The following is a 14086-nucleotide window of genomic DNA, read 5'->3' as shown; positions in this document are numbered from 1 at the left end:
AAAATGCTGTTAGTTAAACACATCAACTTTATCTAACGTATTTTCACAGCTGTGATGGAAACTCAATTTCACCACGGAAAAGAGAAGTGTGGATGTCAGCAGAAAGTTTTGCGGTGGTTTGGTGGTTTTAAGACAAAATGGCCATCACTATTATGAACAGCATTCATTTATTTTGGTCAACAAACATCCATTCTGTTTTACAATTTCAACAAAAAGTTTTAACTAAGATCTTTGTACTTACCATGCTGAATGTGAGAGTTAATGATGCATCTTAGATGATCTATAGACCTATTGAGAAAACATGCTTCCTTATGGAAAAAAAAAAAAAAAAGTACAAGTTAATACATAATTCAAAACTTCAAATGCAAATTACTAATTCTTAAAGGGCCCAGGTAGATTATCTTAAAGCTTCCACTTTGACAGTTATAAAACTTAAGTTATTCTGCTGTTGCAATCTTCTCTACCAGTATCTGACAAACACACATGTGCATGGCAAAGTTTTTTCCAGTCATCATGAAACCAACTGTAGTTTCAGGAGTTTTTTTAGTATAAGTACTGCTAACACTTTCTTTGCTGAAAGGCACCTCCACTGACTACTGTTATTTTTCAAATGAAAAATTCATTTCTGACAGAAAAAGTAGTTTTTACTTAATTTTGCTATGATGGAGTGAGTTTTTAACAATCTCAGAGGAACCTTCTATTCCACATCAAGTTATGTGGCACAGCTTTAAAGAGTGCTAATTTAACTTGTAACTTAGGACAACATTTTCCATTAGAGAAATTAAAAAACAGGAGAGGAAAAAAAGAATTTTTTTTTTTATAGAAAGACTCCCAGCAGTGGCCAGGGAATCTGAGAACATTCAAGAAATCCCTCTTTTCCCCCATAATGGAATGGTTTCTAGTCTAAAAAATTTAGTATTCTGTGATTTGTTTAAGTGTATTTAGAACAGAGAAAAATACACCTCTATTTTGGAGTATTGAAACTGTTTTGTATCTGCAGTGCAAACAGCAAAAAGCCTTTTTCAAACTGAACCCAGTTTCCACACTCCCAGTATTGAGAATCTAATAGCTTTGAAATGTAGTCCTGGCCTTGTGAGGTGCCATTCAGCTTCAGGATATACTCTCATTTTCTCACTTCAATTTCCACTTGCCACTTATCACAGAAAAATTGCACGTAGTAACTGCTTTCAAAGTCAGTTTATTAACTGATGTTTTGATGAGCTACCAGAAACTTGTGAAGCTGCTTCTGTCGAGTTGGTCTTAGCCACTATTCCATGCAAAAGACATTTTCCTACCTCTGGGTCCTTATTCCATTGCACTACACATTCCCAAGAGCAATGTGCATGGAGTACATCCACTTCAAGACTACATGGAAATTGTTGATATGCTACTTGCAGCAGCTCTAGAAAAACAAAATCTGAAGTCAGAAGACAGACTTCTTCCCACTAAAATTTCTGCTACTTCACCACAACAACCTCTGCAGACTTTTATAATTTGAAAAATTCACATTATTTTCTTACCTAGGATTCTTTCCAAGCCTGCAGCTGCTTCTGGTTCCTCAAGAAAGAGATTATTATGCATTTCTGCAGATTCTTCAGTACTGTCTGTATTGTTTTTGTACTGGGCGACATTCAGTATAATTGGACTGAAGCCTTGCCTAAAAACCCACTTTGCAACAGTGTCAGCAATACCTCCTAGGATGTTGGAAAGAAAAGTATGAGGTAGAGTCAATGTATTGCAGATTATTTATGGTTCACAATCTAAGGACAAAAGACAATACAGGGGTCTTAACTATTACCTTTAATTACATACAGGTAACTACCAATTAAAAAACTTCCTAATCAACTGATCAGAAGCTTACAACACAGTCTTTAGCTTTTAACAATTTTAAAACACTGTTCTATATGATTTGCATTGGTTTTTAAATTAAGAATAGTATCCAGCAAAACAATTTCCAGTGCAGAGTACGCTACGCAGTACTTACTTATTAAATAGGTAAGGATGGTTTAGAAGTCTATTAAAAAGAAAATCAACGATGTCTCCAAGGAAAAAAAAATGTACCTTTTCCAGCTTCAAGCAATTTCTTAACAGACAGTCTGCCCAAAGGCTCAGTCTGGAGTGATGAAACTCTTTTGGTTCTTTTGGCCACTTTGCTGTGTAGTAGCGTTTGAAGTATCAGGCAATCCTCTAACTGTTTCAGCAGAAGTTTCCAGTATTCAGTATCAAGGGAAAGTGCTTCCCAAGATTCTGTGTCTGAACCTACAATTATTTGGGAAAACTAACAGAAGATATGAACTGTTTTAGGTCTGTTCATTTTAAAGTACCACAATTTTGTTAATAAAACAGGCATAGCATTAAAATTCAAAGCTGAATCCCAAGAGCTACTGCATTTTAAAGAATAGTTTACTTCAAAGTATTCATTAACTATTATGCAAATATCAATTAATATCCCACACTGCTCACAAATTACACAGATCCTTAAATAAAAGCCTAAAGGAACTAAAAGGACCTGAAGGATCATATTGCAGTCCCATTTTTAAGTCTATATTTAGCTGAAAAGTGGGTTAGAATCCCTTAAAAATATTTAATTTTAAATCCTCCATGATACGCATCTTCCCCAAATACATGATTAACCCACCTCCATTTCCATTTCCTATCATATTAAAAAATATGTACCCAGAAAAACTGGATCACACCACATGGCGGTTCTGTGCAATATTTTGATAATTCTCATGTCTATCAGCAAATGCTCTTCCAGGAAGCCCAACAATCTTTCCAGATTGGTAGGGAAAAAAAGAAGGGGGAAGATACATGAATTTATGGAAGCGAAATTTTGAAGGAAATAAATGTTACTTTTTTTTTAAAGCAGAACACAAGAAAAAGGGCCAAAGAGGGCATGTAGGTAAAGGATAATATGTTGCAACATATTAACATCTCTACTTTGCAACACTGACAATTTTGATAAACAGAATTGCAATAGTTAAAGTGAGTGTGCAAAAACAATAAAGCACTTCCCGGTGCTCTAGTTAAAATTTATAAGGCAGACATGATACGGGGGCTGGAGCACCTCTCCCGTAAAGACAGGCTGAGAGAGTTGAGACTGCTCAGCCAGGAGGAGAAAAGGCTCCAGGGTGCCCTTACTGCAGCCTTCCCAAACCTAAAAGGAGTCTACAGGACAGGGACTTTTTACAAAGGCAGGTAGGGATAGGACAAGAGAGAATAGCTTTAAAGACAAATAAGGAAGTTTAGATTGGCTATTAGGAAGAAATTCTTTACTGTGAGGGCAGTAGGCACAGACTGCCCAGAGAAGTTGTGGAAGCCCCTTCCCTGGAAATGATCAGGGCCAGGATAATGATGTTCTTGAGGAACCTGGTCTAGCGGAAGGTGTCTCTGCTCACGGCAGCAGGGGCTGAATTCAGACCATCTTTAAAGTGCCCTCCAAGCCAAAACATGTTCAGGTTCTATTTACAAGACTGAGCATCTCCTACATCCCATCTAATCTGTTCAGACACATCTGCATGCTGCTATTTGGAAATGGAGTAATGTTTTCCATGTTGAATTGCAATGCTGTATGCCTTAATCATAACTTGGTAAAGGTATTTATTGCCAAGAAAACAAGCATCCATCAGGTTAAGAAGGGATAGTAACATAGGTATTACAAAAATTCAACGGTATTCTTAAGAAAAAAAAATTGCAACTATGTTAAAACAGGTTTACCGTCCAAAGCTCAGTGGACTTCTCAAATTTATGTGGAAGGTATGTAGGCATTAAGTTTGTCAACATCATTTGCTATCGAGAGAGAAACTCAATGTACAGTTTCCATGCTTAAATACATTTAGTAAATAATCTTGCCGTATCATTAATTCATCTCAGCATAACATTCTTCAAATCTGAATGCAAATTTTCAGGGTTGCAGGGTGTCAGGCTTGTGCCCAGGTTGGAATGATGATAAATGCTGAGGATGTTACTATTACCAGGACAGTTGCACGTAAGTGACACAGTAACTAGAAGGGGAGGTGCGAGATGAGTTACCTTTTTCTCGGTCACGCTGTCGATTATCTGCGCGGTGACAGAGTGTCCCACGTGAGCGGACAGCAGGGCAGCCGCGTTGTTTTCGGACTGAACGCAGGCCGTGCGCATCTGCTGCCACCAGGGGGACACCGACTGCGTGTCCCACGACTCGTCTATAGCGACTGGAGGCAAAGGGAGAGCGGGAAACTCAGCTTGGCTCACTGGGCAGGAGCAACCCCGGAACCAGCACTTGTGAACACAACTTGTCCATGAAGAGCAATTTCTGATTACTCTACGTGATCCTTTTCCAGATATTTAGCACATAGGTTCCGGATTGTAACTCAAGTTTAAAACAGAATGTGAATTACTCGTTCTCAAAATTCATTTGTAGCAAACAGATAGCAGATCTGAATCACTAGGTAGCAAACCTGCTGCACCCTTGAAAGATCTAAGGGATGTTACACTTTACAATGCAGACAGATTCAGTTCTGATTTCAAGATGCCACACATATTCAATGCCCTCAAGCTATTTCCCTTCAGGCTGCCTTTTGCTCAGCAGCATTAATTTACTCAGCAGCAGTAGTTTATTCATGCTTCCTGTTTCAAGCTCAAAATGCTGCTCTATGGTGAAGCAGACAATATGGGAACCTGGCACAGATTTATCCATAGCAGCTGTAGGATAATCAGCATTTACTCATATGTACAACATATGTACAACCTACCCTAAATTATGGCAAACTGACTTTACGGAGTACTCAAGGTACAAATGCTGCTAAAGTAACAGTAAAGTAAAGGATGTCTGAGAACCAGTCAGCGCAAATTAAAGAGACTGGACTATACATTCAAAAAACATGAGGAAAGCAAGCTAGACACACACGTTCTGGTGCCAAATAGGAGTTGTGTCAATTTAGTGTAGAATGAGAGTGAAAACATGGCATGATTAGTTAGTCCATGAACATGCAGCATTAAGTTTTGCTGCATAATTTGTGAGGGGGGAAAACCCAAAGTGATAATAACTCTAGTCAGAGCAGCAAATTTCTAATAACAACAACAGTTGCCTTCAAGTATTTTAAATGCACATCTCACCTTTCATTTTGCTCAGAAGTAACAGCATAGTATGAAGGCAACTGACAGAATCTGGTTTGTCTAGAATATCTTTTTCCTTGGAAAGCCATAAATTGAGAAGGAGTGACTGTAAAAAAAGACAATATGGAATTGAAGCAGCAAAATGAAAATCTAATATCTCAACACAGCTAATGCAAACAATGTTTCTCAAACAAGTTTTGTGTCACAGAGTAAAAATGTTATATCCATGAACCATTATACTAACATTGAGAGTTAAAAATATACAGCACAAGCACTCTATGACAGATATTGAAATTAAATAATACAATCAGTACATTTAATTAGGAAGATATTCCAGAAAACATTCCCTTTTGAAGGCTCACCTTGGTAAACATTAGGAGTTATTAATATTATAGTTGAAAACTTTACAACACTTGTATTCCTTAATGAATGTTCTAGACATTCCCACTAGAACACCCACATTTTCTACTAGAATATTTTCTTTTTTCTCTGATATCTCTGAACTCGGAAGTGCAAATGCGAGCAACTAAAGAACTGAATATAGGGGTATTTGAATACAGCCTGAATACAGCAGTAATCTAAAGGTCAACATGCAGAAATTTTCTATTCAACATTTTGGTTTCAAAATACTAAATCAAAGTTTTGAAGCATGTAGTAAACATCTTACCAACAAGGTTTGTGGGCTAAAACCTGCTGATTCCAATGCATGGCACATTTCCTCTGTGGAACTCTCCCCACACAAACACTTCCAGAAGAAAAAGCTGCCTGAAGCAAGAATTAGTTGACATCATGAATGGTATCTAAAACCACAATCCCTCTCCTTACACTTAGACATAACACAATCTATTGATCAGGTCCCAGCAAGTGCAATACAAAAGAACAAGTTTCATTCAGGACCACCTGGTGTTCACCTGCCTGCCAGGTTAAACCACCACAGTCTTTTCTGATGCCCAGCAAAGGGCACAGAGGGTTGAGATAATGACAGATCTAGCCACAGCATGTTAAAACAAATTTGTCATAAGCATTCACTACATTACTTTAATAGCTGGTGGTCACAAAGCTGACGGATTTGCTGCCAGAGCTGTGTTAAGTGATGTGTAAATTGCTGTAAACATTTTCTGTTGTGCTCTATCGCCCCTGGGGGTTTAGTTCGGGTTATCACGTCCCGTGTAACGCTGGCTCACGGCACGATCTCAGCGCCGCCACCAGCTCCGGCTCTTGGGCGCCGTGCAGTGGATACGATTCGCAATTACACCTTTGCTGCTTGAAGGGCCCATCCAGAAGGAAACGCCTTCCTCCACCTGCCCCTTCTCCAGCCGAATTACAATCGCTCTGCTCGGTACAGTCAAAGGGAAGAGAAGGCCTCTGGATCTGATGCCGAAGTGACAGGCACTGTGGCTACTCCAAGCCCAGCAACTGGCACTATGGCTGAGCTACAGAACCACCCTGACACTGAACCACTGGCAACTCTACACAAGAAATACTGGAAGTGAAAGTCAGCTCACGCAGAAGAAGGAACAGAAGAAGGAGGTGGATGAGGCAGGCTACTCCAGAGCAAGGCCAGCATGAGAGCAGTAGAATGAGGTGGTGACTACTCAGGAAGGAAGAAGAGTTTGTAAACAAGGCAGTAACCAAATAATCCCTATCCTTGAGGAAGCTGTGAGATATCTGTGAAGATTTCAGCCAAAATCCAGGTGAGTATGCTGTCATTCAGCTGCTCTTATGTTGGGATAACAGGGCCAGCAGCCTGAAATGTGGGGGTAAGGAAGCCAAAGAACTGGGATCCCTTTCTAGAGAAGAGGGAATTGACAATTCTGTTGTCAATGAATTGGAAAACGGGCACAAACCCTCAGCCTCTAGAGGCAACTCCTTCCAGCTGTGAAGAGAAGGAATCCATTTAAGGAACGTATTTACATGTCACCCAGGCAAGTGGACTGATCCAGACGGCACAAAACAGGGTGAAGCCAGCATTTGGAAAGACTGAAAGATGCAATGGGCTTTTAAAGGCTACATGGAATGCAGCGGGCGCTGGGACATTGAAACATTGGGATACAGAGGTAGCTAAGGTCACTTGGTTGCTCAGCACTATGGGATCTGCCAACCAGACTACCCCTGCCCAATCAAAACTCTACTGAACAACAGAAAGGATAAAAATACACTAGGGAACAGTTTATGTTATTCCTGCCTCAGGCAAAAGCAAGCCCATTTGTGGAACTGCTTTTGCTAAGGGAGCTGGATGCACTTGGGGAAGTCTGATGTATACCTCAAGGGGATTTGATTCTGGGTGAGAACAGCCAATGATTTGAATTGTATGTTAACTGCTATATAACATTGTATGGCATCACTACTACACATGCTATATGCCATATCAGTGGTATTACAATAAAAATTACCCAAAATAATGAGAATTTAATTTTGATGAATCTGGCAAAGTGCAGTGATGCTATAACATGACAAGCACAGCAATGATGGAACCAGAACTTGTTTCAGCATGCAACAATCCAACACACACACTTCTGCCCTAGAGGACTACTATGACAGATGGAGCCCACAGCCATGGACTAAATGAAATCAATGGACATTTTAGAGGGACCTTGTTGCAAACCTCAGCTCCACAAATTAGGGAGCCTTCCCTAATACCCTTGTGCTGCCTCTGGTCATCTCCCCCACCTCTGAGGCTGTCAGTCCTGCCATTAACTCAATCTTTAAGGTGCTGCGACCATGAAAGAAACAGCAGGGTACACCCGCTCTGTCACATATCCAGTTACCACTGCCCAATTTAGTGGTGTTAATAAATGGATGAAGTGGTTACATGGCTTCAGGGTAATTGTATCCACAGATGAAGTTAACTTGTATAAATATTCATTCATGTATAAAGACTTGTCCCCCAGCTAAAGGTAGGAGTCTAAAAGGAGCAGTTAGATACTACTTCAAGGCAAGACAGATTGCTAAGGTCCTCAAATTAAGGCTAAAAAATTTATACCATCTTAGATTAAAACCAGTCTGAGTAATGTGACAGAGCTCAACAGCTCTTACCTAAAGCCACATATTCTCCATCTTCCAAGTTTTTTACAGTAATCACATCCTTTTCATATTCCAGATATTCTAAGAACATTTTCACAGACAACAGGTCATCCTTCTCATCAGTCAACTGAGTGGTAGTTTGAGTGTTTTCATTCTTGTAGTTCTCCAGTAAAATTTCAAGCCTATGAAAATCTCTTTCTTCAAGACGAAGCAGTTTAGCCAAGTCCTTAAAAACAAAAAAAAATTCTCATCTCACAAGACTTATATGAGCAGATTGTTTCCAAAACAGCAAAAATTTAAAAAGTCAGAAGTCAAAATATTCCATTTCGAACACTAAAAATGTCTTTAAGAAGGGCCAAAATAATCTCCAAATCAGTTTTTCACATTGTTCAAATGAAGAGCTTGTCTAGCTTCCTTTTCAAGGATCAGAACAGATGCATTTCCCATTTTTAGATTCTGCCCATTGCATAACAATTGCCCATCAAGTAAACAAGCCTATAAAATACCAGTTGGGTTTTGTAAATATATAAGCAGCTTTACAAATTATAGCAAAAGTAAGCCAAATTATGCTGCTATGCAAGCATCAAATTTTTTAACTTCTACAGCTCCCAAAATATCCCTCTAAAACTGAAGTTAAGAACATGCTATGTATTTTGAATAAAGGATAGAAAACAGGAGATTATGGCTTTCTTTTCACTTGTATCTCAACTTTATGTGTCTATTACATCTATTACATAGATGAATTACCAGACACTTGTATGAGCCTGGAGGGAAGGTATTATAAACAATCAGTTCATTAAAAGCTGCAGGCCACAAAAATGGGTATTCCTTACCTACTTACTTTAGCTGAGGCTTTGAAAATATATTTTTATGCTTAAATCATCACTTGAATTTAAAAGACAACTGGATTTTGAATTTACTCACCATATCTGAAGGTGAAGGCTCTTTCTGTATGCTCTGGGAATTTAGTTTGCTAACCAGTTCATAAAGATGCAACAGTTTTAACTTGTTTGTACAGAACTGCAGCAGTCCTTCGTCCACACACTCCAGCTCTGAGGAGAAATAAAATTGCTTTTGAGCTTGAATTACGTAGCCTGGAATAGTGAAACACACACACACAGAACTGAAGGATTTCTGAAACTGTTTTTTTGATGCACTGCTGTTTGCAATGATTACATTCAATTCAGAGCAGCATAAAATGTAAAAGAATTATTTCTACAAGAGGTACTATAGGTACTAAAGAAAGCTATCATATCAGGCTTGTTTTAAAACTGCAGGTTGACAACATGGAACTGAACAAAGATAAATCTATTGTCTTCTCTGGGTTTAAGGCCAAACCAAAGACTGTCAAAAATTGAAATACAGTTCCTATTTTCTTTCATCAAGAATAAGCTATAATATTTTATTCATTATAACAACACTTTAAGCATATTCCTCTCATCTGAAGACGGCTTGATAACTACTGACAGGAATTAAATTTCACCTCAGCAGGACACTGCCTTCTGTATTTTTGCAATTTTAGTCTCAGAAATTTCCTACCTATTGATATTCAAATTCTGGTAACAATTAAAGCAAACAATATAGGACACTAACACCAACATATCCAAAAAAACCCTTTTACTCCAGCTTATTAGTCTTTAAAGAAAGCTGTTTTGAGAGATCCTAAAACAACCTTTTTATACAAAAGATTCCTCTGAATACATAATTTTCACCTGAAGCTACTTCTAAATGTGATTCTCACTTACAAACCCTTAAATACTTTTGATACAGTGCTATTATAATCCCACCAAAAAAAGAGAAAAACACAGAGAGCTTGTCACAGAACCACTTGACCTTGAATTCACAACCACAGCACTCTCAGAGCCCAGGATCTGCTTCATATTATCTTTTACCTACTAGACAGAAGAGGAGGAATATAACACTACTCTTGTAAAATTAGAAGGCTGGAACATCGGTCAGCTTTGCTGTACATTGTGACTGGGGGAAATAATGTTATGTTTGACAAGAGATTAATGATGAAAAATGCACAAACACACAGACCTTAAGAAATATACTATGTCAATTTCTCTTCAGAATTAAAAGTCATGTTTCTGTTTTCCTCTGGATGTTTTAGGAGTTCTAACAGAAATGGATAATACTATTGATTTAGAATGAGGTAGAGAATTTAGGTAGAGAACTGCACGTGTGAAGGTCTCAATCTCCTCTATGTACTTCAAGAAAACCATAAAAAGTTTACACTGATAGAAATGGAGGGATTTCTTTGATTCTCAGCAACAAAATTTTGAATTGGCAATGGCATTTCCTGACATAAGCTCTGAAATCTCTACCAAAATATGAAGTGTTTGGTAAATTTCAGCAAAGTTTACCAAAAAAAGATACTCAATGTGGTCACAGCTCAGATTCCCAGATTTTGTGCTTCAAGTACATTAAAATTCACAGATCATGCCACATCCTCACTTCCTCCTTTGGAGAGAGAATAAATTAAAACATCTACAGGCAAAAGCCTATGAACCTTCTTTCTAAAGGAAGCTTTTATAGGACACAAGTATCCAGAGCAGTTGTTGCTAAGTTTGTTTTGTTTTGTTTTAAATATAATCACAAGTTACTAGGCACACAGAAAGCTTAGCCAAGCATACTTATTAGCAAGCTATTCGTAGTCTGCATTAAATAAAGACACGGAAAAGCAACATCCTGTGATATCTAGCACTGAAACTAAGCAAACCAGGCCTGGTCTCCCTGTGGAACAGAACATTTCTGCAACAGTCTTACTGTTGTCTGCAATGCAGATGAAGTGCAAATGCCTCTCTATATTTGCAAAATAAATATACACCTACCCTGTTTTTTTAAATCATCCATTAACGTCTGAGTGATGTTTGTGAGAGATGAAAGTGGCACACGTTCACTTGTCAATATACTTTCCAAAGCCTGTTAAACAGATATTCCAGAGAATTCATTTAATCTCATTGTAAAAACAAGCAAGTTAAGCCAACAATAGCGCAACTGTGACCACAATTTTTCATCTGTATTTCACCTTTACATATACTTGTGACATAATTTGCTCCTACAGAAAGGTCTTTTTATTATTCATAGACAATACCTTGGGGAAGTCACAAGTTCATTCTAGTCAATATATAAAAATCTACCCAGAAAAAAAAAGCACACAGAAACCCTACACAGCTCAATTATTTGCTTCAAGTAGTTCTAGGAAAAAAATAACTTATTTTGAAGGATTTAGCACTCTGATAATGCAGTACTCTTTTTCTAATATTGAAGTATATTCTAAATGTTCACCTGTTTTTTTGTAGCAGGATATTTGATATCAAGTATTAATTCCTTTGCTTCAGCTTCAATTAAATCTGCAAACAAAGACAATCACAATTTGAATTCATATTTCTCAAATGCCTTCTTAAGAGCAAGTCAACCTGAACCACAGTTAAGGCGCATACGGGTTCATGCTAAAGATGAAGACACTGCTGCAGAAGCTGCCAAAATAAGCTTCAGGAAAATGAAACAAAATTACAGAAACCCTGAGCTAATGAAAGATCATAGCTCATAGCACATACAGCTGCTAGAATGCACCACAATCATACTTGTAGTTGCATACTTACAGCACAGATAATCCAAGAACTCTTTGATAACATAATCTTAAGAAATTTTACAAGAGAACCTACCTGGATCTGAGGTTTTGGCTTTGAGTAAAGCATTTAACTTCTTCACCAGATGCATATCCTTTGCTCGTTCACTCTTTTTATCACTGAAGGGAAATTTTAAATTGTATGAGTGAAGAAAACTCATACAAAACTAAAAGTAATGATTCAATAGAATTGAATTTTAAAAATTAGTTATGCTACTTTAAGGTAACATCCCAATAATGAAAATCATGTTAAGCCACACAAACCAATGATACTATTATAGAGTACTACTACTCAGCTTGAAAAAGAATACCAGAATTGCTGTCTCCCAACTGTTTCTAAAAACAATAATGAAATTAATTTACTTAAACAGAGCAGAGAAAGTCCTTACCTCAGTGATAAATGGAAAGGTACATGGACAGTTTTTACACTTCCAGAGACTGGATCAAGAAGGCAGATCTGATAAGTCTGGGGCTGCCACCCCTGACTGGTCACGTTGTTTAGACCCATTATTTTATAACCAGGATACAACAACCTGAAATTTTAAAAAATGGCCAAAATTAGGAATTTTCCCAGTCCACACACAAAATAAAAAGGCAACAAGTTTTATGAAGCTAAGGTTTAAGAACTGCTAAACACCTTTATCAGAAAAGACTGTAGAGTGATGAAATATGATAAAATCCCTACCTCCAGAACAACAAGCTGCTTTCAGTGGAAACACTGGGCAGCACACGAAGTGCACCACTAGCACTTTTAGCCCTGGCATAGCCATATATCACTTTTTTGCAGCAGCACAGCCACCATGCCTACCTGCTACCTGTTTCTTACCTGCAGTATTTCCCCACATTGAAGGCTCCAACCCGAGGTCCTTGCTGCGTGCTCCACACTTCCAGAATGCCTCTTCTTGGAGCATAAATCACGAGGAACTGAGCTACTCTGCTTGGACCCTGTGCATTTCCAAAAGGAGAAGAATCCATCTTCTCAGTTTCCCTCTCCTGAAGGTCCTCTACAGTCTGTATCCAACCAATTTCTGCATCACGGTATCCTTTGTAAGAGAAGACAGAAGGTCATTAGTGTGCAGAAATTAATACAGGATTAGCACATTAGTAAAGCTGTAATCTTAAGCTTTGTTTCAAATTGTGCAACTCCTGGCTCCTGTAAAGTGCTTTGAAGAATATTACTTGCTATACTAATATCACTACCATACCTTTCCACATGCGAACTGCTAGTCCTCTTGTAACATCCAGCAAAATAACCCTTCCAAATTCATCTGTTACTGCTGCCAAAGTGTTACATGGAGAAAGACATATCCTTTCACCATGGCGCCGGGAGTCGGGAAGTCCAAACCTACGAAAAATAATGAAGCAAAGCCATTAGACACATCCTTTTCCTCAGAAATAGTTAGATTTTCTTCTAAGATTTCTTTTTTAAGGTAACAGAAGGTATGGGTAAAATTAAGAGCAAATCATGAAAAACATTCTTGTGCTTTCTACCAAGATATATCATAGCTCTGCCTAGGTCCTACTGAAAAAGCAAAGTTCAGGAAGTAGGATATGTGATTGCTTTGTCATGGACTGTCAGGCAATGACTGTACAGTAACAATGAACCCATGCACTGGAAGAGAAAGATGAATAATTATTTGTCCAGAATGATAAAATGAAATGAAACAAAGCTTAAAACAAATGACCTGCAAACTGCCATTACTGCTTAAAGTCACATGTTCATCAATTATACACCTTTCAAAATCATTTAAATAATTAAAAACACCAGACATCTGGAACAACTGACAGTGAAAAAAACCAGCTTACCTCACTGCCAATGGGGTTGCGGGTTCCACTTTCGGTTTCTGTTTTTGGACAGGTTCTTCTTCATGTTTACTCTTCCAGCCAAGCCAGCCACTTGCAACAGAAGAACATAACAAGAATTACAACATGGTCCTAAAAAGATTCAAAATATTATGCAGCTACTAAAAAAAAAAAAAAAAGGATTTTTTTAGAATTTTATTACCTGGCAGCATTAAATAATGCTGAAGTCAGTTTGCTTGCAACTGCTAAGGCAACATGAGACAACAGGGGCTGTGAACTACCCTGAAATACAGGAATGAAATACAGGAATAAAGTGTTTAGAAAGTCAAGAAATAGTCAGCTGTGAACCACCCTAAAATGAAAGAACAAAGCCTTTAGAAAGCCAAGAAAGAGTTCTTACACTGAACTCAACTGCAGAATAGTTTCTCAGACTTCCTATGGACTTTCAGCTCAGAAAGCACAGCTTTAAGACTGCAAAATTTTAATTCACTGCCCCCAGAAAAGCCATTCTGACATCCCTTTACCATT

At 38.1% G+C, this 14086-nt stretch overlaps 1 protein-coding gene across 4 annotated transcripts in view; it reads right to left on the bottom strand.

Annotated features, from left to right (window-relative positions):
- Positions 1 to 14086, bottom strand: part of RAB3GAP2 (RAB3 GTPase activating non-catalytic protein subunit 2) — a 42404-nt gene that overhangs the window by 7355 nt on the left and 20963 nt on the right. For all 4 annotated transcript variants that reach the window (XM_005523317.3, XM_014252943.2, XM_005523316.3 and 1 more), the window contains 17 exons: positions 13761 to 13840; positions 13562 to 13651; positions 12961 to 13100; positions 12582 to 12798; positions 12145 to 12288; positions 11793 to 11875; positions 11413 to 11477; positions 10956 to 11046; positions 9046 to 9173; positions 8134 to 8347; positions 5765 to 5862; positions 5098 to 5203; positions 4033 to 4193; positions 2062 to 2278; positions 1521 to 1694; positions 1296 to 1402; positions 242 to 308 (listed from right to left, as the gene is read on the bottom strand). In XM_005523317.3, the coding sequence (XP_005523374.1) occupies positions 242 to 308; positions 1296 to 1402; positions 1521 to 1694; positions 2062 to 2278; positions 4033 to 4193; positions 5098 to 5203; positions 5765 to 5862; positions 8134 to 8347; positions 9046 to 9173; positions 10956 to 11046; positions 11413 to 11477; positions 11793 to 11875; positions 12145 to 12288; positions 12582 to 12798; positions 12961 to 13100; positions 13562 to 13651; positions 13761 to 13840 (2182 nt within the window). The remainder of the gene's footprint in view (positions 1 to 241; positions 309 to 1295; positions 1403 to 1520; positions 1695 to 2061; positions 2279 to 4032; positions 4194 to 5097; positions 5204 to 5764; positions 5863 to 8133; positions 8348 to 9045; positions 9174 to 10955; positions 11047 to 11412; positions 11478 to 11792; positions 11876 to 12144; positions 12289 to 12581; positions 12799 to 12960; positions 13101 to 13561; positions 13652 to 13760; positions 13841 to 14086) is intronic.

This window comes from Pseudopodoces humilis, chromosome 3, assembly GCF_049639895.1.
Source record: "Pseudopodoces humilis isolate 2021_Gansu_Grassland_sample_001 chromosome 3, ASM4963989v1, whole genome shotgun sequence".
NCBI lineage: Eukaryota > Metazoa > Chordata > Aves > Passeriformes > Paridae > Pseudopodoces > Pseudopodoces humilis.
Note: the sequence above shows the minus strand (reverse complement) of the source record. Positions and strands in the feature narration are given on the sequence as shown.